General features: G+C 43.0%; 5 protein-coding genes across 7 annotated transcripts; 2 read left to right on the top strand and 3 right to left on the bottom strand.

Annotated features, from left to right (window-relative positions):
* Nucleotides 1–465: 465 nt before the first annotated feature.
* dynlt5 (dynein light chain Tctex-type family member 5) lies at nucleotides 466–1,379 on the top strand (the record flags this gene model as incomplete). Its single annotated transcript, XM_079172970.1, has 3 exons — nucleotides 466–568; nucleotides 967–1,091; nucleotides 1,176–1,379. The coding sequence occupies 3 exons, from the start codon at nucleotides 466–468 to the stop codon at nucleotides 1,377–1,379; spliced, it is 432 nt and encodes a 143-aa protein (XP_079029096.1).
* Nucleotides 1,380–1,616: 237 nt separating this feature from the next.
* On the bottom strand, nucleotides 1,617–2,057 carry LOC306705682 (relaxin-like; the record flags this gene model as incomplete). The annotated part of the gene is made up of 2 exons (XM_079172499.1): nucleotides 1,617–1,781; nucleotides 1,877–2,057. 2 exons carry the CDS (start codon nucleotides 2,055–2,057, stop codon nucleotides 1,648–1,650), a joined length of 315 nt encoding a protein of 104 aa, XP_079028625.1. The 3' UTR covers nucleotides 1,617–1,647.
* Nucleotides 2,058–4,131: 2,074 nt separating this feature from the next.
* Nucleotides 4,132–11,101, top strand: mier1b (mesoderm induction early response 1b, transcriptional regulator). 2 transcript variants are annotated; one of them, XM_079172664.1, is made up of 12 exons: nucleotides 4,132–4,153; nucleotides 4,924–5,072; nucleotides 5,272–5,454; nucleotides 5,581–5,710; nucleotides 5,819–5,886; nucleotides 6,293–6,365; nucleotides 6,494–6,645; nucleotides 7,200–7,281; nucleotides 7,408–7,502; nucleotides 7,830–7,957; nucleotides 8,602–8,729; nucleotides 9,192–11,101. In XM_079172664.1, exons 2-12 carry the CDS (start codon nucleotides 4,971–4,973, stop codon nucleotides 9,518–9,520), a joined length of 1,470 nt encoding a protein of 489 aa, XP_079028790.1. In that variant the 5' UTR covers nucleotides 4,132–4,153; nucleotides 4,924–4,970; the 3' UTR covers nucleotides 9,521–11,101. The 2 variants fall into 2 exon arrangements, with proteins under 2 accessions (XP_079028790.1, XP_079028791.1); XM_079172665.1 differs by having other exon boundaries at nucleotides 7,911–7,957.
* Nucleotides 11,102–11,125: 24 nt separating this feature from the next.
* Nucleotides 11,126–14,867, bottom strand: LOC306706060 (nucleotide sugar transporter SLC35D1-like; the record flags this gene model as incomplete). Its single annotated transcript, XM_079172971.1, has 13 exons — nucleotides 11,126–11,720; nucleotides 11,824–11,876; nucleotides 11,963–12,042; nucleotides 12,126–12,204; nucleotides 12,291–12,358; nucleotides 12,461–12,553; nucleotides 12,669–12,771; nucleotides 12,871–12,939; nucleotides 13,026–13,097; nucleotides 13,193–13,260; nucleotides 13,366–13,452; nucleotides 13,544–13,577; nucleotides 14,674–14,867. 13 exons carry the CDS (start codon nucleotides 14,865–14,867, stop codon nucleotides 11,710–11,712), a joined length of 1,011 nt encoding a protein of 336 aa, XP_079029097.1. The 3' UTR covers nucleotides 11,126–11,709.
* A 704-nt stretch (nucleotides 14,868–15,571) lies between these two features.
* Nucleotides 15,572–22,260, bottom strand: serbp1b (SERPINE1 mRNA binding protein 1b). 2 transcript variants are annotated; one of them, XM_079173718.1, is made up of 9 exons: nucleotides 21,914–22,260; nucleotides 20,853–21,033; nucleotides 20,442–20,582; nucleotides 19,968–20,036; nucleotides 19,467–19,541; nucleotides 18,453–18,630; nucleotides 18,082–18,147; nucleotides 17,576–17,809; nucleotides 15,572–17,091 (listed from the first exon to the last, which is right to left on the bottom strand). In XM_079173718.1, the coding sequence occupies exons 1-9, from the start codon at nucleotides 22,167–22,169 to the stop codon at nucleotides 17,032–17,034; spliced, it is 1,260 nt and encodes a 419-aa protein (XP_079029844.1). In that variant the 5' UTR covers nucleotides 22,170–22,260; the 3' UTR covers nucleotides 15,572–17,031. The 2 variants fall into 2 exon arrangements, with proteins under 2 accessions (XP_079029844.1, XP_079029843.1); XM_079173717.1 differs by having other exon boundaries at nucleotides 19,968–20,039.
* Nucleotides 22,261–23,517: the final 1,257 nt, after the last annotated feature.

Genomic DNA, 23,517 nt, shown 5'->3' on the forward strand with positions numbered 1-23,517 from the left:
TAACGATAAACGTGAGTTTTTATTTCGGCAAGCTGTGTTTGGTCCGCGTGCTCAACTGCTGGACTTAGCTACTGTATGACGTCACCACTGTATATGTTGTTTACCTCGATAATAATTGACTTAAACGTCAATATATTTAGGTTGTCGTCGTGTAAAGACAAGGTAGCGTTCAAGCCAAGGGAAAGCTGTCATGTCTGACCTGCAAAAAAGAAGAGACACAAGGAGGTACAGCAGGGCGCCCTCAGTGTCAAGCCATGGATTCAGAGGCAAGATAAGAGAGTGAGTTGACTATATGCTGGTAATATGGCCCGATATCCACCATCATCTTTATCAATCATAAGCCAGTTAGGTATGCTTACCGAATACATGTCTATAGGTTGAGAAGTTCTATATACACGAGGTCAGTCAGCCACATCTTGTACATATACAAAGGTCCCTTTTCCTGACTTTTCCTTCACCCTGATCATGTCTTTCAGCTCTATAAGTGTTGTGTCGAACTTAGATGAACTAGCACACCATGATGACAACGCCCGGCTGGCCGTAACAATGGAGAACACCTACCAGTTGGGTGAGATTACACCACAGCATCATCACCAACTACTGCAGTAACAGTTTAATACTGTGTAATATTTGGGCAAAAATTCGATTTGATTAATTTGATTTGATTCGGCGAATTCAGTACTTTAGCCGCCATCATTAAAGCTTTACACCAAGGCACTTAAAAAATGACATTTTTTAGGTAAAGGTTGAGCCGCCTCTTACTACAAAAACGTGATACATGCTATGGAGGAGGGAACAAGAGTAACATGTCAAAGCAGCAGAAATGTCAATGCAATATTAATTGTGATTTCAATTGTTTGCTTTCAGATTGATCCATCACAATCATTTTTACTAACCAAAGCAACTGCACATCAAGTAAAACTCATTTGTCATGTTATTGTTGTTTTGGGTTTTTTTGGAGAACAGAACCTTACAGTCGCATCCCCATTGCTGCTGTCACAGACATACTGAAGGATGTACTCACCGATTATCTTCAGGAGGAGAAATATGAAGTAGAATGGTCTCAAAAAATGACAAAAACAATATGTGAGGTAAATACAACTTTAAAAAGCACCTTCTGAATACCTTTAATCTCTGTTCTATGAGTTTCAGTCTTTTGGATTTACCCTCCTCAGGTGATAAGATCCCGTGTGAAGGACCTCATGATTCCCCGATATAAGATTGTCGTCCTGGTCCACATCGGCCAGCTCACCGGGCAGAGCATGCAAGTCAGCAGCCGCTGTCTGTGGGATGCATCTAATGACACCTTTGCCTCCTACTCCTTCAAGAACAGCTCTCTGTTTGGTCTGGCAACTGTCTACGCTGTTTACTATCAGTGACCGAAGTAGACACTGAATAGACTCACGTTGGTTGTGTATTTCTCGATACAAAAAGATTGCCGCTGTTGAAGAGTTCTCTATCTACGTTGTATATTTTGCCACGTATGAAGTGATAAAGCAAGATTTTTTTCTTTTAAAGCAAAATTCATGGTGTTTTATTTCATTTTTGGTAACATGGAAAATTAAATCACATTATCCTAACAATGTTCTAAATATTTTATTTCAAAATAAGAGCAGATTGATGATGACCCTCTTGGTATGTCCTCCTCTAGCAGAGCATGGAGAGGTCACTCCTTCGACAGCCTAGTTGACAGCACACTGATATTAGCGCCTGGTTCTGGTCCCGCAAATGACGCTCTATTGCTGGCTCATCTGTCGTCTTCAGTTTTGGCTCCCTGCTACCTGCGTAGAGACATCGGCCCATAGGTTATTCATATATCAGTTGTGAAATTATACCTCGAAGCTACAAAGACCATTTCAAGTGTCCGTTTACTCACCGGCTGGCAAAGCCTCCTCTTCTCCCATCAGTCTTCTCCACCTGGATCCTCCGCAGGTGTACACCACAGCTCGCACGAACGCCCGGCCACACAGCCTCAGTGTGTTTGTGTTATCCTCTGTCTGAACCTGCACTACACACAGCATGCACAGCAGCATCGCAAGCAGGAGTTGGGATCTCATGTTGTTTATTCTCAAGGAAACATCTGTCCTGACCATGTTATACAGTCTGTGGTCCTGGCAAACCCTTTTATGTGGAGTCTCCAGTGATGTCACAGACTTTCCCCAAGACTTCCTCAGGTAATACCCGTGTCAATAGGTGTGTATTATCTTTGATAACCATCTGGCTTTTAGCAGCGGATGTCAGTCTGGTCATTCAGGATTTGTGTGGGAATCTAGGCCACTGTGATGATCACTGATTGACTCATTGAATGTTTAAGAGAAAGAATTGCTCTTTTATGTCCGAACTGCAGGGTTTTTATAGCCATGGGTTTGGCTAAGTGTTGCTTAATGGATCACTTGACATATCCATCCTGCAACAAACTGAGATGATGGCTCTCTACATAGCAACATAGTGAATTGTGTGCCCACTATCATGAGCATTAATCAGTGATTCCCAGAAGAGACAGTTGCATTAACCACTACACTGAAAGTCATTAACAACCCATTTTTAGACAATAGCAGGGCCAAGCATAACCCAAACAAAAAAAATATGGTTTGTCATATAACTATATATTGACTTAACCTTTGCAGTGCAGCTGTTTTTATCAACGCACAAATAGACCATTTTCATAGCAGGGATGGAGTTTAAGTGGAGAAATCTATATGTGTAATTAATAACATTACATATTCGTCAAGTCCTGTTTAGAAGTCTCATAATGTGTTAGATGTTTGAATATATTACATGTTAAATGTTCATACACATCATTGTTGGGCAGTGTTGTTGCCCATGTAACCAGCATTACAGCCTGGACATGTGAAGTTACACTATAAACAACATGACTTTTGAATAGCTTTGTTATCATGAAAACAAAGTAGGAAGTCTTCTTGGAATCCCATATTGTTGACATCTTTGAATAGATTTGTCCTCTTCTTCGATCTTTTTGGGATTGGTTCTCTTGTTTTTCCAGTAAAAGAGTCAATACTCCCCAGGATAAGAAGGCAACATGTCTAAAGCATCACATTTTGCATGTATCTTTGCCTTACTAATGATTTTAGAGCATATCAGAACATTGCATTTCATTAATTTAAATTAGCCTAAAGCTTTTTTAACAATTCAGACCTATATGCACAAGTGATATTGATTTTATAAATACAATATTACATAACGTACATAACGATAACTGCATCGTCCGTGCTTTGGGAGCATTATGTTCTGGATACTGCAGGTGGGCGGGGCTCTACATCCGGGAACCGCCGCAACCCCTGACGTGACCCTGCAGGATTGCAAACATGGCGGAGGTAAGAAAGTGAAATAAATATTAGGGGGAAAATAAAATGTATACTGCAAAATAGTTTGTTCAGTCCGACGTGTACACCGTTTGTGTGTTGTAGCTTTATCCACACGGAATTAAGAACCGGATGTTCGCGTCGCTGGATATTATCCACTTCTTTACGTAAGAATGTTTAGTAAACTTCGGGTTTAGCTAACGCTAGCTGCGCTAGCTCTGACGGAAGGTAGCTGCGGCGTTAGCGATGTTAACTTCGCGGTTTTGTTCAAGAATACTGAACTATCTATTTTGACGTTTTAAATTACATACGCAGCGGTAGTTTCACAGTTAGATATATTATGTGTGTGGTTTTTCTATTGTTATTCGCAGGCAGTTCATACCAAGCGTAACTTGGACGCGTTAGCTAAATATATAACGGAGCTTTAGCTTTGTATTCGTATGTAACTAACTTAACCAGTTGAGTAAATCCACCTCGTGAGCACTGGTCTGTTGGCGCTAACGTTAACTGTGTCTGCACCCAGGAGGTTAACTCACTGTACCTGTGGGACTATCGAGATGAAACGTACGTTTCCCCCACAGGAAGTGGAGACAGTCTTCTTTGTTTCTTCTCTTTTCTGAACTGCAGTCAGCGTTTAGGAGACGAGCGCGCTTTTTTCCCTCTCCTCTCCTCTCTGCCCCCTGCCTCAGTGACTCTCTATGTCATGTTGTGCAGAGAGGTGAACCCTCTGTGAATGTACATCTGATGAGATGTTTGCCCCTGAAGCTGCTCTTTAACTTTATTTATATGTTTTCTCCTTTGCCAGCCCTCCCTCGGGAATTCGAGCCCAGGTACGTAAAGCTGGAGTTTTGTTGTTGTTGTCTGGATGCATGGAAAAAGTTTCAAATCTGTTGTTCAAACATGTATTAAACATATTCAATTTGATTCGTTAAGCAACCATTTTAGCCAAAATGAAAGAAAGGGAAGAAGCACCTTGAACCAAAACCCAAAACAGAGAAGTGATAGAAATTTATATTTTTAGACTTAATTACATGTTTAATATAACATATTCTATTGTTATTAACACCGACAAACACAACAGTGATGAATTATACTAGTTAACTATTTGTTATTATGTGTTTTCTGATTTGTTTACACCTGTAATGTTGGTAAACAACCGTAAAACACATTATCATGGTTATTAAAAGAATATGCTTATTTTGCAGCTTCAAATTAAACCTATGAATATATCTACAACCTATCTGTTCAGGCTACGGTTGGGCCATAAGATGATGTTTACCATCAGAGATTGTGCCATCGTGTTTATACCCTGCTATTAGTCCCTTTACTATTTAAAGGGACTGCCCCCCCCCCAAATATATATTTTTCCTTTTACCTGTGGTGCGATTTATCAATCCAGATTGTTTATAAATATATTAATATTACAGATATACAATTACATATGCTGGAATATAAGATTTGATCCATCATGCCCCCCCCTATACCTTAATATATCTGTAGTCTACATATGTTTTTAAACAAAAAATACTAACTGCACCTTTTATTGGATTTGTTCATAGCTTCCTTAAATAAATGTTTCATTTTGGGGTCACTTTTGTAGGAGGTTCAGCAGCTTCCGTTGACCATGATTTCGACCCGTCGGTAGACATGCTTGTCCACGACTTTGACGATGAACGCACGCTGGAGGAAGAAGAAATGTTGGAGGCATCAGACGAGACCAACGCCAATGAGATCGAAGATCTTGCACGGGTGAGCTTCAGGCTTAGATCACATTTGGTTTTGTCTGCTGTCTAGCTCAGAATTTTTGTCTTATTAATACATTTGGGAATAATTATGGGTCTCAGTTTTGAGTTTAGACCAAATGATTCCTTTAGTCATCAGATCAGATCATCAGCTTAGTTTAGTTTGTTTTACAGTTTAGAAAAACGTGTCGCTTTTGTTTCAACAGGAGGGGGAGATGCCCATCCATGAGCTGCTGAGTCTGTATGGTTATGGGGGCGGTTCACCAGCAGATGAAGATGATGAGGAGGAGGAACCCGAGGATGATGAGGATGATGAGGACGAGGATGAGGAAGAGGACCTCGACCATGATGAAAGCAGCAGAAGCACCGGCGAGTTAAAAAGAAATGAGGTAAGTCTGTGGTTTTATGAGTCTCTTGACAGTGATGTGGTTTCCAAAATCGAATGTATTTTGTTGTGTTGAATGTGCAATTTCAGCATTGTCTGCAACTCTTTGTGTATGTTTGTGTGTCTTCAGGTTGAGGGTGTTAAGATCTCGTCGGTACCGGGGGACGAGGCCCAGGCAACCTCTGACGTCCGCACGCGCTCAGTCAGGTCTCTTGGCACAGTGGAACTCATTCGCCCCCAAAAGCTCAAGTACTTTGAAAGTATGAGTCATCTTATCTTATAGTTATTCTCCTCTTTCTTCTTGATGCACATAAAAGCACAATGTTTTTATATATTTAGCTGGTTAAATGGACATGACTGTATTTCAGGTAATAATGATGCAGAGGAGGAGTCGGATGAAGATGAGGACTATGTTCCATCGGAAGACTGGAAAAAGGTGTGTCAGAACTTTATTAATCAGAGTATCAGACGTTTGTACTGCTTGATTCACACTACACTGACAGAGACATTTGTCAGCCATTGTTTCTTTTAAATGCTAAATGCCTTTATCAGATGAATTTGCATACAGACTTCCTCCTATTCATGTCGGGCTTTGCAGCATGTGCAGTGTCTCTTCACGTTCGTCTAATCATTTACAATTTTATAAATACTCAGCTATCACAGTTGGCTGTCACTATGATGGATAAATGGCTTCAGAAAATACACTGAGCCCACTGCAAAAGGGGACAATCAGAAAAATCTACAATGGAAGAATATATTCACAAAAATCCAAACGTGTTCTGAAAATGTAGGCAGAAATTATTGTAATCAGCCAGTCTAAATGATGTGTTGATTCCCAACAGGAAATCATGGTGGGTTCAATGTATCAGGCAGAAACTCCTGTTGGCCTGTGTAAATATCAAGACAATGAGAAAGGTAACTGTTCATGGTCTCATGTTTTTATGCTGTAATACTGCCTATCCTTTCTGGGTCTAAAAGTTGGTAAAACGTTGGTACAGAAAGTTGACACGGCATTGCCTGTTTTCTGTGAATTTCTCTTGTAGTTTATGAAAACGACGACCAGTTGTTGTGGAACCCCGAGTGTCTTCCTGAAGGCAAAGTGGTGGAGTTCTTGACGGAGGCGTCAAGGCGGACGGGAGAGGAGAAGGGAGTGGATGCCGTCCCAGAGGGATCCCACATCAAAGACAATGAGCAGGTGACAGCTAAGTATCAGCAACTTGTGCTGGAGGAGAACGTTGGCCAATACGTTTTCTTACTGTGGACAAATCCCATGACGAGACCAAAACCATGACAGTCAGTTGTTTCTATTGTTTGTGTCTTACATCTCTGTACCATAGACCTCCATTGTTGTCCTAAAAGCCTTGTTAAACACGCCATTGAGTGACACTGTTGCACTGCGTGACGTGTTCCTTCACTAAGGCCGCCGTAGGTTATTTTGAGTCACCAAAGTTGTGTCATGTCGTGGCTGAAATGCACTTATTTACTCCTGTGATGTTGGCTAAAGACTACAGTTCCCAGCTGAGCCTTTTAAAAGATTAAACGATATATTTTCTAACTACTTCTGAAGATTTGTATCTTGAGTATGAAGGAATGGGCTTTGGGTTGAGTGCTATAGACGGACACAAACACATATTTTGGTCTTTTTATGAATTTGTTGACAACAAGAAAAGAGTCAAATTTCTCCAGCATCATGCTTTAAGTGAAAGGAGTCTGAACATGTTTGATCTGATCTGATTTGTTCCCCTTTAGGCGTTGTATGAACTAGTGAAGTGTGACTTTGACACAGAGGAAGCTTTAAGACGACTGAAGTTTAATGTAAAAGCAGCCAGAGGTAAGCAGACAAGCAAGAACCCATTGACCTCCACTTTCCTCTGCTGCAGCGTGTTTGGGCTAACATGATGTTCTGTTCTTGGATCTTCTTAAGAAGCAAGATTAACACGTATTCTCTCTGCAACAGAGGAGCTATCTGTCTGGACTGAAGAGGAATGTAGAAATTTTGAACAAGGACTAAAAGCTTATGGAAAAGACTTTCATTTAATACAGGCCAACAAGGTAAGAGACGCGTTTTAAAAAAGCCACATTAATGAACCGCTTATGATGTCATGAGTATATATTGATAACATTATAAGCATTCTGATAATCGTGACGTTCATTTTAAATGTCCATGTGTTTGCTGTGTGATGCTCAGGGTTGGAATCAACCGTGTTGCATTTTGAGACAAATCAAATTTTCTTTCAGTGTTTAAGCTTTCATCGATCACATGACCTTTTGTCAGAGTCTCAACAATGATTTGATTTGTCTCTCATTTGATATTGTGCTGAATCTCTTCAGGCGATGGTAATAATGGTTATTTCATGTCTGCTGAATTAAATCTTTCAGGTGAGAACTAGGTCTGTAGGAGAATGTGTGGCCTTTTATTACATGTGGAAGAAGTCTGAGCGTTATGATTTCTTTGCACAGCAAACCAGACTTGGGAAAAGGAAATACAACCTTCACCCCGGTGTCACGTAAGTTTAAAAAGAAATAAATGCATTTACAGCTTTGTGTGAATTATTTCTGGGAGGGGTTGTTTCATGTGGATGTGTTCGGTCATGTTGGTTGTTTATAATATTCTCAATTCAGCAGCTGGTTGGTCTTTTTTGCCCACACAAATTATACTTTAAGCTTTGTTCAAACAAAAAATTATATTTAATATGTATCTAAATATCCATCAGTTCTTATTCTGTTAAAATACTCCAGTAAGCCCATAAAATGTCTTTCTATTGCACGAGAAGTCTAATGTGCTCAAAGGCAAACCTGAGCACTGGGACGTCAAGACCTGGTGTATTTGCAGTTTATGTCAAATTTTGATGAGTTAGAAAAGATCGTATATTTGTCTCTTGTTACAATTTATGGGTGTAATAAAACCTGAATGCCCTGCCAGGGTCAAACGGTAAAGAAGAGAGTAACCCAGCCTGTCTGTCGGACTGAGATAATTAATGAATTAACTTTGCAGAATGGAACAACTCTGTTAAACTCTTGTTTATTGCGACCAGCTTTAAACACTACAGCTGCAGGTTTAGACTCTAACTAGGACCAGATTATTATGGTTACGTGTTTACCAAGAGTGGTGGTTGTGTGTAACGGCGTGTGTGCCGCTGTGTGTCCTCAGAGACTACATGGACAGATTACTGGACGAAACGGAGAGCGCCACGTCCAGCAGGGCGGCGTCACCGCCTCCCACCACCTCCAGCAGCAGCGCCAGCCACTCGGAGAGGGAGGACAGCAGCAGCCAGAACGGTGAGCGGATGCAAAGTACTGATGTGAACACACACACACACACACACACACACACACACACACACACACACACACACACACACACACACACACACACACACACACACACACACACACACACACACACACACACACACACACACACACACACACAGTGTGAATGTCAAGTGGCACAAATGAAATAAAACTAAGGCCTCCCCCCTCTGAGTTGACTAATCGGTCATTTTGGTTTGAGGAGATTAAATCAATTTAATCAATTAGTCGACAAAATCGTTCGACTCAGGATTTCTGCCCTCCTCTCATTCACCTCTACTGTATTCAGACGAAGGATGAAATCTGAGATTGGTGAAGTAAATGCTAAAGCTTTTGCGTGGCCGGATAAGACTAGTTTTTGTAATTTGCGTGATCCAACATTTAAAGTCTCAAACCACTCACTCCTCACTCTTCACTTTTCATTGCCAGGTATCGTAAGCCACACTTCAAGTCTCCCTGTGGATGGCCCTCTGTTGGCCCCAATAAATCAAGTGAAACCTGAGTTGGTTCAGTCCAACGGTCCCTCCCATCCGTTAGCGGAAGCTCCGGCTCCCGTTTCAGACAACTCCAACGGCTGCAGCCAACCCAGCGCACCCAGCCACGACCAAAACGGTTCTCTGGAGCCTTCGCTGGACCACAGAGACACGGAGGAGGAGGCAGCAGCAGCAGCACATGAACGGCCGGCCAAGAGGTGCAGGACGGAGGCTGAGCCGTTGGGCCAAAGTGAGGTGGAACCATCCAGAACACAGGAGGACTGAAGGAGCTCAGTGACGTGGACTAATAGACGCTGAATTATGGGGGGGGGACTGTCCCCTCCTTCCCACCTAGAGGGGAAGGAGATGAGGGAAGATGAGCCCCGCTTGGCCCGTGAGCGCAGGATCTCCTGAGAGCAAAGACTCACACAACACAGCCAACCAAACTGTAGCTGGTCCTCTGGGAGGGGGGGGGGGGTCTCCCCGTCCCTCCATGAACAGACGGCCTGCAGAGCTCCTCCCAAAGTCCCACCGCTCCATCATCTCCTACTAAACATCGTCAGGATTCACTTTTTGGAGACTTGACTGACAAAACATTTTTTGCCAAGAATTTCCTTTTTTCTATTTGTACTCATAGAAAATAAATCACCTGTGATTATTTTTTTACACAAGAGATATTTATATTTTTTAACAAAAGGAAAACTATGATAAGTAACTGCTGTTTCAAGCGATTTGAGAACCTACATTTGATGAAACGGGGGAAGAGAGAGAGAGAGAGAGACGCGCGTTTTTAAAACGATCACATGCCTAAACTGTCAAAAGTGGGCGAACACAAGGTGAGCGAGGCCGGTGCCGTCGCCGGCTCTTTAAGTTGCACTTTGATTGTACGGTTCTCATCTTTACTGATGAGGAGCGGTGTCGATAAAACCCAGCAGAACTAACGTTTTCACTCCTCTTCATAAAAGCCGCTCCAGCCTCCGTCACAGCTGTGTTTGATTCTGATAAATGAAGCGACGGGCGAGTCAGTTTTGTTTGTGTGAAGCAGCTGACATCAGTGATGTCCTGTATTATAACTCATCATGTAGGAGATCGCTGTATTTTTGGATTTTCATAGTCGGTGCTTTGCTCAACGCTTTGTTTTTACTAGACAGAATGTCCGTGATTTTTAATGTAAAGTTTGTATAGATTTCTTACCTTGAGCAGTTGGTACATTTTTTTTTTTTATATATATATATATACACACAGCGCGTCTGTTCATCTCCGTATGTTCAGGTCTTCCTTGTAGGCTGCTGTGCGTTTTGTTTAGAGATCTTTCGCCTGTGTTGCTCTGAGATGGATGTAATAGAAAAATAAATAAAGTAGCCATTCCGCTTTCCCTCTCAGCACTTCCCATTCCTGTGTGAGCTCGCACAATCGGAAATGTTTGTAGCAGAGAGCATCGTCTTGTGCAAAGAAAAGGCGGCACGTTGTGGTTGAGTGTGCTGCTCGTCTTTGGTTTGAACTCAAAGTGCTTCGTTTCAACCAATGTTCCCGTCTTTCCTCAGCGAGTGGATCTCCAGCAGTGAAACAGACCAGGTCGACATGTGGCCTGCGAGACCTTCATTTGTTTTGGTACAGTAGCTGTTGGGCTTGATGCTTCCGTGTTCTACTTTGTACTCCAGCTTTGAACTCACAGATTAAGATTAGTTTGTCTCAATATTGTTGATCCATGTAGTCTTTTCTTTCCCTTCGTTGACAATGACGTCTTGTTTTTTGTTTTTTTTTCTCTGTAAATGACGACATAAATAAAAGTGTATTCCAAGACTATGAATGGAATAACATTGGCTATATTTAATAAATGTATTAATGAGTCTTGAGTTGTATTGTGAGTTTTCAAACTGTGCACGCTTGAATACAAGAAAAACACTTTATTTGATTTTTTTTTTTTATTACAATACTCAAATGCAACATGTGTATATATCTATATATGTTAAACAACATACTGGCCTTGATCAGAAACCCTTCCTAAAATAATTACACTCTTAAGAAAAAGGGGATAAAATCATTAGGTGCAAAAAAGTTTAACATTGTTTTGTCTGAGCAACAAAGGCTTTAAGTTAGGAAGAGAACCACTTTCAGCTAAGCCTCATATCCGCTGTAGGAATGGAAAATATTAATTAAAAGCCAGTGAAGAAATTGGAATGATTAGTTATCAAGAGTATTAAAATAGAATTACAGAAATTGTAATCAATCCTTTAAATCTATTGATTTGTCAAATATAAAATTACTCATGACTTTGTATTAAATCAGTGAAACATGAAGGAACTTTGTCTTAATTAAAGACATAAAATTGGATCATTTTAAATTACTTGATGGCAGCAACGTGCTGACAAAATACAGAAAATACATAAATGTTTGTAAAACATTTTGACAGCTTAAAAACAGACGAGATGTGGACATTCGCAGGTCTTCGATGTCGGTCGGGTCTCCATGGTTTACGCCTTTTCTGTTAAATTTGATATAATTACAAAACACCTGCAGCACGTTTAATTTGCAGCTTTTTGTAATTCTAGGGAGGCTTTGATGCACATTATTTGAAGAGCTCTTACTTGTTTGCTCCTGTGTGAAGGTGATGTAGGAGTACACCAGGCTGCCAGCAATGCTGTGGGACACAGAGGACAACAAATAATAAATAAACTGAACAAAACACAAGCTCCACAACAGCACAGTCTAAACTGTGCGTCTCACCTGATGTTTAGACCGATGAAGTTAGTCCAGGTGAATATGTAGTCTCCTCCAAACATTCCAATGTAGGTCACGAGGATATTCTGCAGAAGAGGACAGAGTCACTGCACACATCTGTGTTCATGAATCGGCCCACAGAGGGCAGGACCGGCGTGTTATGACGCACCTTAATGCAGCCAACAATGGAGGTGGTGAGCGCCGAGTTGTACTGCGTGCACAGCATGATGGAGTACATTAAAACAAAGCTGCACAACACATTGAAGAGGAGTTAGATAGGAGCAGCACTGTGGGACATTATCGAGGAGTGACAAAAGACGGATCTGGAGTTTACCCCATGACACAGGAGAGCACAAACTGCACAACAAACAGCTGATCAGACCACCCATCATACGCCAGCCCCTGTGCTCAAACACACACAGACAGAGGACATTCTCAAGTTGTTGGACACTAAATTGTTAATAAACATGAAGACATTTGTGTTTAAAAAAAACAACAACTCACCACTTGCAAGTCCCCTGAGTAGTAAGCGTAAGCCGCAGTGGGGAAAATCATGAGCAAAGCGTTGTAGTAGAGAAGCCCATATTTGCCCAGCTCCTGTCGGAACAGCAGGACACAAAACAATCCTTTAAGACGCGATGCGGCAAAGAAGCATCTCTCACACACTCACACACACACACAGTGAGGCAGGACGAGTAGCAGCTCCGCTCACCTTGGAGTCGAGTTTCTGCTTCACGTACGCCCCGCTGGCCGCTGTCAGGACGTTGTTGACCATTATGAAGCCGTATCCTTCAAGGTCGAAGGCTAAGTCCGCGCTACAAAACAACAAAACGTGTCAACGACTGAGATACAGGAAGACGTGAACCGGATGACGTCGGTATAAGGGTGTCCCCTTGTGTGTGTGGCCACCTCACCTGGCAGCAATAAAAGCACCAAAGATCATCGTGAACACTGTGATCTTAACCGATGCAGAGAAAGTCTTCCTGTGAGGAGAGCAAACGGGTCGCAGGGATTAAACTCAGTCGTCTGCAGGTGCAAGAACATTCCTGTCAAACTGTGTTAAACTTACTTCAGCAAGAGTCCCTCGAACACCATGGTGAGGAAAATGCTGAACCTCCTCAAAACTGTAAACATGGGCAAACTGGGAAAAAAGGAAAACGTGGTCTATTTAGTTTAGTATGAAGGAAATGATGTTTCATATCATATAATAATAAGCCAATGAATAGAAGCTCTAACTTGAGTCGCTGTGTCCCAAACAGCCCTGATATTTGATTCCCGACGTACAGAAGAGGCAGTGGAAACATCTGGAAAGACACAAAAATACATGAAGTAATATAAGCAGTATTTATTTTTTATTTAATATGAGGTTTGTCTTATTATCATGTGAGAGAACTACTTCACGGTCTGACCTTGCGTGGTATACTCAGATCCACATCTGGAAACGAGATAACACCAAACATCTTCCCAGTCCTCAGAACTACAACTGTAGCCAACATCTGCAGTTATCGGAGCAAGCAGACAGGGTTTCAGGCTCTCTGTGTGTGTGTGAACAGAAAGTGACTGTGACTCAACTTAAGACAAACTTACCTGGCCGATTCCAACACATGTTGACGATGGAAATCTGTAAAACATGTAGACGATGGTAAGAATGAGGAAAATGACTCAAAAGTGCTAATACGACAGAAAGAGGAAAATAAATTAAAAAGTACAGAATTGTGCTTTTCCTCTCCGACAGGACAGGGAGGAGTAGATAGAAGGTGAGGAGATAAATGAGACACACCTGTGAGCAACTAACAAAAGCAGAGCAGCATGGAGGAGAACAGAGAGGAGTGAGAGTGGCTAAAGGAGGAGATCATTTCAAGTTTAACTCAGTTTCTGGACATCTTTAATCTAAAAACAAAACAGTTGCTGTATATTAAAGTGATCCAAGAACCGGCTGGATGTGTTAAACTTTCTTGGACATCAAGGCCCTGCTGGAGGTGTGCTGATCCCTGGAGCATGAGGGATGGATGGAGCCTGGTTCAGCTACATCGTGGACCTCATGGGATGTGAATTTTGGCTTTTTTGGGGGCTATTAACATAAGTCTTGTTTACTATTTTTCCCCTAAAACCTACAAAAGATTACACTTTAAAAAACCCAAAATAAGCATATAGAAACAAATGCATTGTTATATAGTAAATACAATTATCCAGTGTTATATAATTAGCTCCACTTAGACCACCTACGTTACAAAGCTGCTTACTCATTGTAATAATGCAACTTAGTTTAACAGTGTGTCATAAAGTTAAGTTAGTTACACAGAAATAGCAACTATACTGATAAGATTGTGTAAATCCATGAGTATTTTAAAAGGTTTTATTGCATATGAATTCAACTTTAAATTTGTAAGAGGAAACATTTTATTTCTGAATACAAAAAAAAAGCTTTAAGAAATGTTTTTGGTTGGTGGCTGGTCGAAACTTCCAGGTGGGCGGGGTGTGTTGGAGGGACATGTGGTCTAAATATTCAGTAGTAACCAAACTGTCAGCCTCAAACAGACAGAAGACAAGTATCCTCTAAAGATGGACAGCATCTAACCCTGCACAGTTTGACTCCATACTTAATATCTCCATCGTTTAAACATCTGTCCCCTGCTGTCACTGCTCACACATGCAGGTGGTCAAGTGTCCGAACCGAAGCTTCCTGCAACGGTTGCTCGTACTTTGCACCTCTTTACCTGTAGCTCGTGAGGACGCTTTTGTTGACGACAACGATGAGGAATGAACTGACTCCGTAAAAGCCCGCTGCCAACAGCTTCAGATGCACCGTGGAGCCGTCACCGGATGTGGCTCTCGTGCTTGTTCGGGATGCTTCCTCGACTGGCAACTTTCTGTCGCCGAGCTCGCGTCGACGTTTGTGGAGCTCTGCCATACTGATTACGTGATTATCGACGAAGTCCTTCCGCACATGCGTAAAACGATCTAACCGGAGTGACGGGGAATGTTGTCGGCGATGACGGAAACGGAAAGAAGTGAAACATCTTGATTCAACAACATCCTTTGAACATTCGGGAGTGTAGAAAACTACAGCCGACGTCTAGAAATACCAGTAATCTATTTGAATTAAAAAGGTTTTTACTCGAGACAGGCTCAATTATTTATGTCGCGCATCATTATTGTATTGAACTGCATTAATATGTGTTAGTTGCTAGTTTATTAGGTACAACTAAGTGTAAACAAACCCCTCTGGTTTGTTTACGTCACCCTCATGTTCATATGGGATTTAAATGGAAAAGCATTGACATGAAACACCACAGCTTCCGTATGCTTTAAGCAATGAAGAATCCACAGCACATTTCTTTACAACTTTTTAAAATCACAGTATTGATTTTAAACAACCCAAACAGCAATTGGCGGAATACATGTAACACCTCTAAAGCAATTTATTAGAACAGGGATGTTTGCAGAGAACGTTTCACCGTCATGTGGCTCAAACAGTCCTACGAGAAAAAAGTGCTCCGGCCGTCTGTATCAGTGCATCACCAGTAAGTATTTGCAGAACAGCATGTACAGCTTTAAATTCACCCCATCATGTTCATAACCCCCCCCCCCCCCCCCCCCCCCCCCCCCCCCCAAACCTAATGTAAAACATACCCGCTTCATTAAAAGAAAATGCTCACTGGAAATGCTGACACAGGTGGCTAAAAGCACCGTAAGCTTACATTACATTCTGTAGCTCGTGATTGCTGGCAATGACGGCCAACTTTTATTTCAGACAAATGATGCACTGGTGCTGCTGCACTGATGAAATTTAAAATAAAAGACAGCAAGTATGGTTTACGGAAGGGGGAAACAATCTTTAGAGGACTGGTGCCCGATAAAACCTAGTGCTCCGAGAAAAACATTAGAGATACTCTTAAGAGCAAGATATGTCCAGCCTTGTGTATCATTCTCACTCAATAGACAGTATAAACTACTTCAGGTGATAACTTGTCTTCTATTTTCAGAGTGGCAAGTTCAGAAAAGAGGAATACTTAAATCCTAAGTAACTAGCTGTCAAATTCACAGTCTGTCTCACACTTAGCTGCGCGCGCACACACACACACACACACACACACACACACACACACACACACACACACACACACACACACACACACACACACACACACACACACACACACACACTTCCTTAACCAAAAAATACAATATTTGCTTAGTGGTCCTGAAGTAAAAGTAGCATAGTCTGTATGCCCTACGAGGACCAGCCTAAAGATATACACATTGGGCCTTGGGACACCCTGAAAACACAGGTAGCACATCTGGATCAGGGGATACAAAGCATCACTAACCACTGGTCCACCAAATAAAAGGCAAGCTATCAGAAAAAATTAAATAAAAATGGAAACGAGGCAGTTACTTTCACTGCACAACAAGCAGAAAAATACCAAGCTTTAGTCAGAAGTTACTTTGCCCGGTTACCCATCCTGAATTTGTGCCTCGCAAAGGGATGGGTAGTCAGGATCAGAGTAATTACACTTTAAACGCATGTTTAGCCATACTTCAGATATCTAGTACACGTATCCTATGTAGTGTAGTGCTACCACATCAGTGTGTGTGTTACTGGGAGGAAAAACTCCAGTAGAAAGTATTTTCTAAGATGACCGCATAATACTGAGCTGAAGTCATGAGGGGAGAAAGCTTCAGGGGAAGAGATACACACACTTCAACCTAATTGCAGAAATGCATTAATTCAAGCAGCACAAAAATAATCAATGAAGTATGCATAATCTCTGAAAAAATAAAAATAAAAAGAAGTATGAAAACATCCCTGCTTTCATGTTCCTAAATACAAAACTTCAGTGTAACAAGAGGTCCTTTTCTCGCCTTTTTTTTTGTCTTTTGGTCTCCTTTTAAAATAGGTAACATTTTTAGTCCTCTGGTGGTGTGAGTGGTATGGAATGAGTCTTTTTTTTGTCATTTAAAATCTTTTTTTTTTTCTCTTTTCTTATATACTTGAAGATGTAAGCATGCAAGCCTCGTAGAGGAGGGGCCCGGAAGGGCAGATCGGTGGGCTGGTGGTGGAAAAGGAGCCTCTAGGCCAGAGCTGGAAAGGCCTCAGGATCGTCCACGTTGGGGACGGACACTCCACTAGCCTGGAGCAACACACACACACACACACACACACACACACACACACACACACACAAAAACCAGGACAAGGTGAGAGTGCTATAATCAATACTTCTATAGTGACAGACCCACAGATAAATCAGTGAATTTATAGTTCCCGTCAACCAAATGAAGTGTTTCAACAAAAACAGACAAAAATAATCTTTTGAAAGTATTTTGACATCATTGTCTATCTGTAGAACACGTCAGAGCCGTAAAAAGTTCATATTTATTTTTAACTACTTTAAACTAAACTGTAATTAACACAACTAAGCCCCTGACCACTGACATGAGGTCGGTCGGTGAGCTTTGCGTCATGGCGCATGTGGTCACTGCTCTGTTATTTCAGGGCCTGAGTGGTTCCACAGCAGGTTTTCCAAGTCAGTGGTTTCACAGTCGGTGAGCTGAACCCTTTGTGAGAGACACTAAACCGTTGTTGTTGTTGAAAGCAACAGATTTCATTGTTACCTTTTCGGGCCGTCCTCCCCCGCGTGCCGGCCTGGTGCCTCCCCCCCCGCCGCCGCCGCCGCCGCCGCCACCACCACCACCTCCGCCACCGCGGCCTCCCCTGCCTCCGCGGGCTCCCCCACGCCCGCGTCCGGGGCGGCCCAGGTCTCCAAAGTTGATCTCCAGCTGAGATGTGATGTCGTTGGCTGGTTTGCGGAAGTGGTGGTCACTGGACTCGTCGGGGGCGCCCAGCGGCTAAAAACAGACGATGAAAGTATGTTAGACATTAACTTCGCTCTGTACTGAGCTTTGTTTTTAAAACCAGTAAAGAAATGTGTTGCTTAGCTGCATAGCACCAACACACTTTAGATTCTCAAATTCCTCTGGAGTCACCCAAAATAATAATGAAGAAACTAATTTCAACATTTGAAGGCGTATTAAACCACTCGCCGTTTTCTAACAGGTGGGTTTTATTAAGACTTAACACTGATAGTTTTCATGGACTGTAGTGTGAGCGCTGCAGGCACCTTGTTGAACACCGGGGCTGGCTCTGCTTCCGTCTCTGCGACGTCGATCACAGCTCCAACAGGCCTCTGAGAGTCAAAGACAACAGAGGCGTTTTCATCAAAAGCATGTCCGATGAGCTGGCGAGACAAACAACAACGTGCATCTGAATCCAAGTTTGTGCACGCGGCTCAGAAGTCACCTTACTAGGTGTTGACAATGTTCTTTTGAAACTCATCAATCAGCAGAGGAAGGCAGTCAGCTTTGTGATAATGTTTCAATAGACAGCAGCTCTTTACATGTATGACGAAGTGTTCAGACTAGTCATTCAAGTTTCTGTTAGAGGGGAGAAACGGTTTCTGTTCTCCATGTCGTAATAAATCACCATACTTACATCTTCACTCTTGGACTTGTGCAGCACGTATCCTTTCTTCCACTGGCTGTCGGCTCCCTCGTTGGGCTTGCGGATGTTGAACTCCACCTTGGTGCGCTCCTTGTCCTGCATGGCCTTCCACTCGTCCAGGGTCATCTCTTTGGGGCCTTCGTTTTTAACTTCTTCAGCCTCGTTCTCCCTGGAAAGCCAGCAGCAGCAGCAACAATGTAGGACCTTAAACTGCCAATCCTCTTAGCTCTATGCATGCTCTTTAATCCTGAAGCCAAAAGGTCGGAGACAATGTTCATCCTGTTTGTGCTAAAGCTTTGTGACGAAAATGCACATGCAGAGAAATAGTTTGTGACACAGCACAACGTGCAGAATCCAAAGGAAAACGTCACAGTGCGATGACATAACTCCAGTTTCAAACTAGGGATCGACCGATAAACGGCTGCAAATGCATTTTTAAGATGATTGGAATCATATTTTAAATCAGATTTGCATTTTAAAGTGCGCTACTCTGATGGAGCCGCCCGTCTCTGTCTGTAGTCACCACTCTAGTCTCACTCAATGTGCCACCCTCAGCACTAAATGATTGGTTCAGGTCACGAGTAATAGCCCATCAACACCTCTGAGAGATCGTGTTGCACTGATGGTCGAAGCTGCTCCCGTGTGTCAAACATAAGGCAGCAGATCTAACTTTAGTTGCAATAAACATTACAATCCACTATGCTGAAGTTAACAAAAAACTGTCACAGCTATTAAAAAATCATAAAAGAAAAATAGTAATTATTAGATGTTCAATTCAGTAAGTGTCCTGTTCATACGAGTCAGTCGCCACTCTGTTTGTCAGTAGAGTATCCAGTATGCAGTGTAGTTGCACTTAAATGATAAACCACAGAATTGTACGGTAACGTTGTGATCAAAGATTTACATTTTTACTGCAATTGTATATTTGTTGCAAATATCAGTTATCGGCCTCCTTGATTACTTGTAACCTGGAACCTGAACATCTGACAGGAAATGGATACTCACTTGTTCTCGGAGCCGGCGGGTGCGTTTTCCTCTCCCTCTGGGGTCGTTTCTGGAGCAGCAGTCTGTTCAGCCTCACTGGGAACAAAGACACACAGCCACCATGTCAATACGAATATATTACCTCCAGCTGAAACATTACCTCTTAAGTGGTACCTTTCCAAGCTAGCTCACAAATGCACATATACACGCAATCGTGTGCGCTGCATCCATTCTATCTAATGTTATTACACACTTGCTAGAATAACAAAAAGCTAAACTGAGCTGAATTAGCAGCATTTTTCTCTTGGTGCGTGTAGTTTAACCCCCCAAACACGATACGTACCAAACACTATGTTCCATTAAAACTGGAGCACTTGAATTTTTTTTAAACACAACAATAGGGCCACTTTCTATCGGCCACACGCAGTCAACAAAGTCTGTACAAATGTCAGCGGTGCATCGTTATCCTGCAGACAGTGACGCTCGGATAAACGGGCCACGTGTCTGTTCAGGAAAACTCACCTCACTTCCTCCTTCACGTTGCCCCAGTTGTGTGAGCCGCTGCCACTGCGCTTTTCCTCGCTTTTCTGACTGCTGGAGCAAACACAGAGGAAAGCGTACACAATGATAAGCAGCCTTAAAAATAACAACAAAAAAAACTCACTGCCCACAACGGACTCAAAAACGGATTCGAAAACCAACAACATCCTTTGACCTCAAGTCTGAGACGTCATTATGAAACACTTTGAGATGCCATCTGGGTCGGACTGTTATTCAATGTTAAGTACAACTGTGTGGTAACTGCCTGTAGACATTTTAGCTCGGTTAGACTGAAGTTTCAAATAAAAACATTAGAAGTGCCACCTGGTCCTGGCTCCAGAAGGGGCCTCTTGATAAAAAATGAAGATTCAAGAACAGGGTGTTTTGGTATGTAGTCCTTTCTATGTATATATATATTCACTGGTCTTCTACGGTCTCAGTTGAGGACTGACTCACGATTTGTCATTGCCGCTGTGTCTGTCGAAGTCTCGTTTCCCACGGGAGTCGAAGCCTTCACCTCGGCCCATGCCCCGTCCTCTTCCACCACGCCCACCTCGGCCGCCACCACGCCCTCTCGGGGGCCGGTCTCCAGAAGGCCTGGTGGACAAAAACAGACTAAATGAAACCCCAAAAATAAAAAGTGTAAATAGGACCTCCATCGGCACTTATGACAATCATGTGACAATGATAATGTCAGCGGCAACAATGTACAGATGGCTGTGCGGTGATGTTGAGGTTAAGTTAGCTAAGATTATATCAAACTCTTGCATCCACCCCACACAAACGGTCCTGTGATCACACCAGACAGCCTTGAGCTTATCAGCATGTTTAAAATATGCTCTTCCGTCATTCATCCCAAATACCCACTTGTCTGCAGAGAACTCTCCACCTCCCTCGGGCTTGTCCTCAGCCGGCTTCTCGAAACGGCGCTCGCGAGGAGGTCTCCGGTCCGGCCGCTTGTCTCCAGGTCGCCCATCACCCTGCCCAACCTGGTTCCCAGAACCAGGCTGGCCCTGCTGGTCTGGTCTCCGGCCCACTCGCCTGATACCTGACAATCACAAGACCATAGAAATGGGGTCAAAAGAAGTCATTTGTGTTAGCGTAATAACTCCTAGATGTAGTCCCGTTTTGAGGCTGCTATGTAGTAAACACCCTTTAAAACCATGTATATGCAGGAACAGTAGAGTGGAGCATACATGCAGGTAGATGGGCTACACCCACCTCTTTTTCTGGTAGTTTACACCGTACCGCCTATCAGCCCAAAAGCCACATGAATATGTAGGAGAGTACACCCACCTCCTTCTCCTATAAACTACTCCTCTACCTAGTGATACGCCCACCAACAACAGCACGCTGTACTCACTGACACTGTGCATACTATTAACAATACTGGCTACCAGAGGGCCTCTCTCCTCATTAACTCGGTGCTGTTGCTTTTAGGGCTCAATTTTATACGACTAAGCTTTTAAAAGTCTAAAGTATTCACTGAAGTGAGACGTCTCCAACTCAAACAAAGAGCCGTCTGTCAGTGCGCAGGTGAATATTTTTTTGCGCATTCGCTGATGCAAAGCCTGCAGCCGCTAACGCCGCTGCGTAGCCAAGAGCGCGGAGCATCATCCGCCAGACGGTAACCCTACACTGCACCTTCCTGCAGGATGCTGGTGGGGACCGTGGCTGCGACGCAGGCTCTGCACTGAGCTCTGCAGGTGGGCTACAACCTGAGCCTCTCCGTGCAGCTCCTCGGGTGCGGACGGCCCCCTGCTTGTCTCGCTAACCTCGGTCTGTCAGGTTTGACCTCCCGCTGTGTTACGCTCAGACCAGCATCATGTAACGCAGCAAACGGGGGATGCATATGACAGTTGATACGAAATAAAGATGAAAATAAACATGCACTGCAGCAAGAGAGCAGGGGGGTTTGGTTTATTAACCTTCTTTCTTAAGTGGGACCGGAGCCTGGGACTCGTCCTTCTTGTCCAGCAGCGGGTTCTTTCTGTCCTTCTGTGACTCCTTCTTCGGCTGCTTGGCGGCTTGCGCCGCGGACTTGGCGGAACCAGCGGCGGCCCCCTCCTTCTTCTTGTTTTCAGCCGCTTTCAGGATCTCGAACGGGTCGGACTCGTCGTCCAGTAACTGGTCGAACCGGTTGGTCACGACGCAGCCGAAGCCTTCTTGCAGGTGTCCGGGCATGATGGCGCCCCTTCAGCGGGATACACCTCCGATTCTACGAGGCTTGATGCGAACAAATCGCTGGATGCTGCCACAAGATGGCTGGGAGAGCTGCCCCTTCTCTTCCGGTGCGAGCACCATCCGGGACATCGCGTAGCGCGCACCAATCTCCACGCACGGTGGTGTGCAATGTTTTTATTTACATTATGTAACTATTTGCTCTCGTGTCCTCGGAGAATAATCCGGGTTTTAATTTCTTAGAGGAAATGACATGCAAAGGGAAGCGTTCAATCGTCTCTCATTAGGCTGATAATATGTGGCTGCAGTAAACCAGGTCATGCTGTGTGAGAGTGCATGACGCACAGAACAAAACAATAACAATGTGCATGCGTTATTACATATCCCATGGTTTACCTAAAGAAATGCATATTGATATATTTCCTAAAATCATACCATAGCTCTATTTCTTTGTACTGCCTTGGTGAGGTCAAAACCCAGTGGCACCTTGTATGTGCAGCTGAGGCTCTGTGCTGATTCTATGGCCACACACATCATAAGATTAAGTGGAATTTGTCAGTTTATAAAAAGTATCAAATACTGTGGTGAGGGCCAGCAGGGGCATGCTGAGTAACAGCTGGTGGTAACATGCCTGACAAGTCTGCCCTCTGTACATGCAACTCTCAGCGCACGGAAAAAGCGTTCACACTGGTAGGACATGAATTCAGGAACCTTTTTATGTACCTTGAGGCATGTTTTTGAAGTCGAGGATGTAGTTGATTTTAAATAGAAGAATAAAACCCATTTAGGGTCCAAGGGCACGCGTGGATGTTTATGACCATTGCTCATTTTCACCTCAGCTTACTATGCTAAGGTGCAATGAAACAATTTAATAATAAATGCCAAATGAGGAATATTTCCCTCATAAAGCCTCTGGAATTATGAGTATATTGTCTCTACTTTCCCATTTTCTTTATCTCTATAATAAAGCAATAATAGATATTTAATTATTTCAATTTGTTTTGTGATAAAAAAAAGTCAATCTCAAACAGAGGAGGCAAAAAGGCAAATATCTTGCAAATTAGTGTGGCAGCTGTGCATGTCTGTCGGGAACAGCCAACGCTAAAGGAACTCATGCAGTAAGCAGTTTATCCAGTAAAGCCTTTTGCCAAAGCAGTTCAATTAAACATGTCAGTGAGAGGATATTAGTCAAACAAAGCCTGTGCATAAGAGGGTGTGGAAGGCCGAGTTGTATCACACTATGCCATTTCAAACATCTGAGTTATTCTGACACTTTGTTTGCTCCATTACATTCTTTTCACCTAACTGTGCATCATAATTTATGATTTGTGGAAAAGGAAGCCACTGATGA

This window comes from Pholis gunnellus (genome assembly GCF_910591455.1).
Source record: "Pholis gunnellus genome assembly, chromosome: 14".
Classification (NCBI taxonomy): domain Eukaryota; kingdom Metazoa; phylum Chordata; class Actinopteri; order Perciformes; family Pholidae; genus Pholis; species Pholis gunnellus.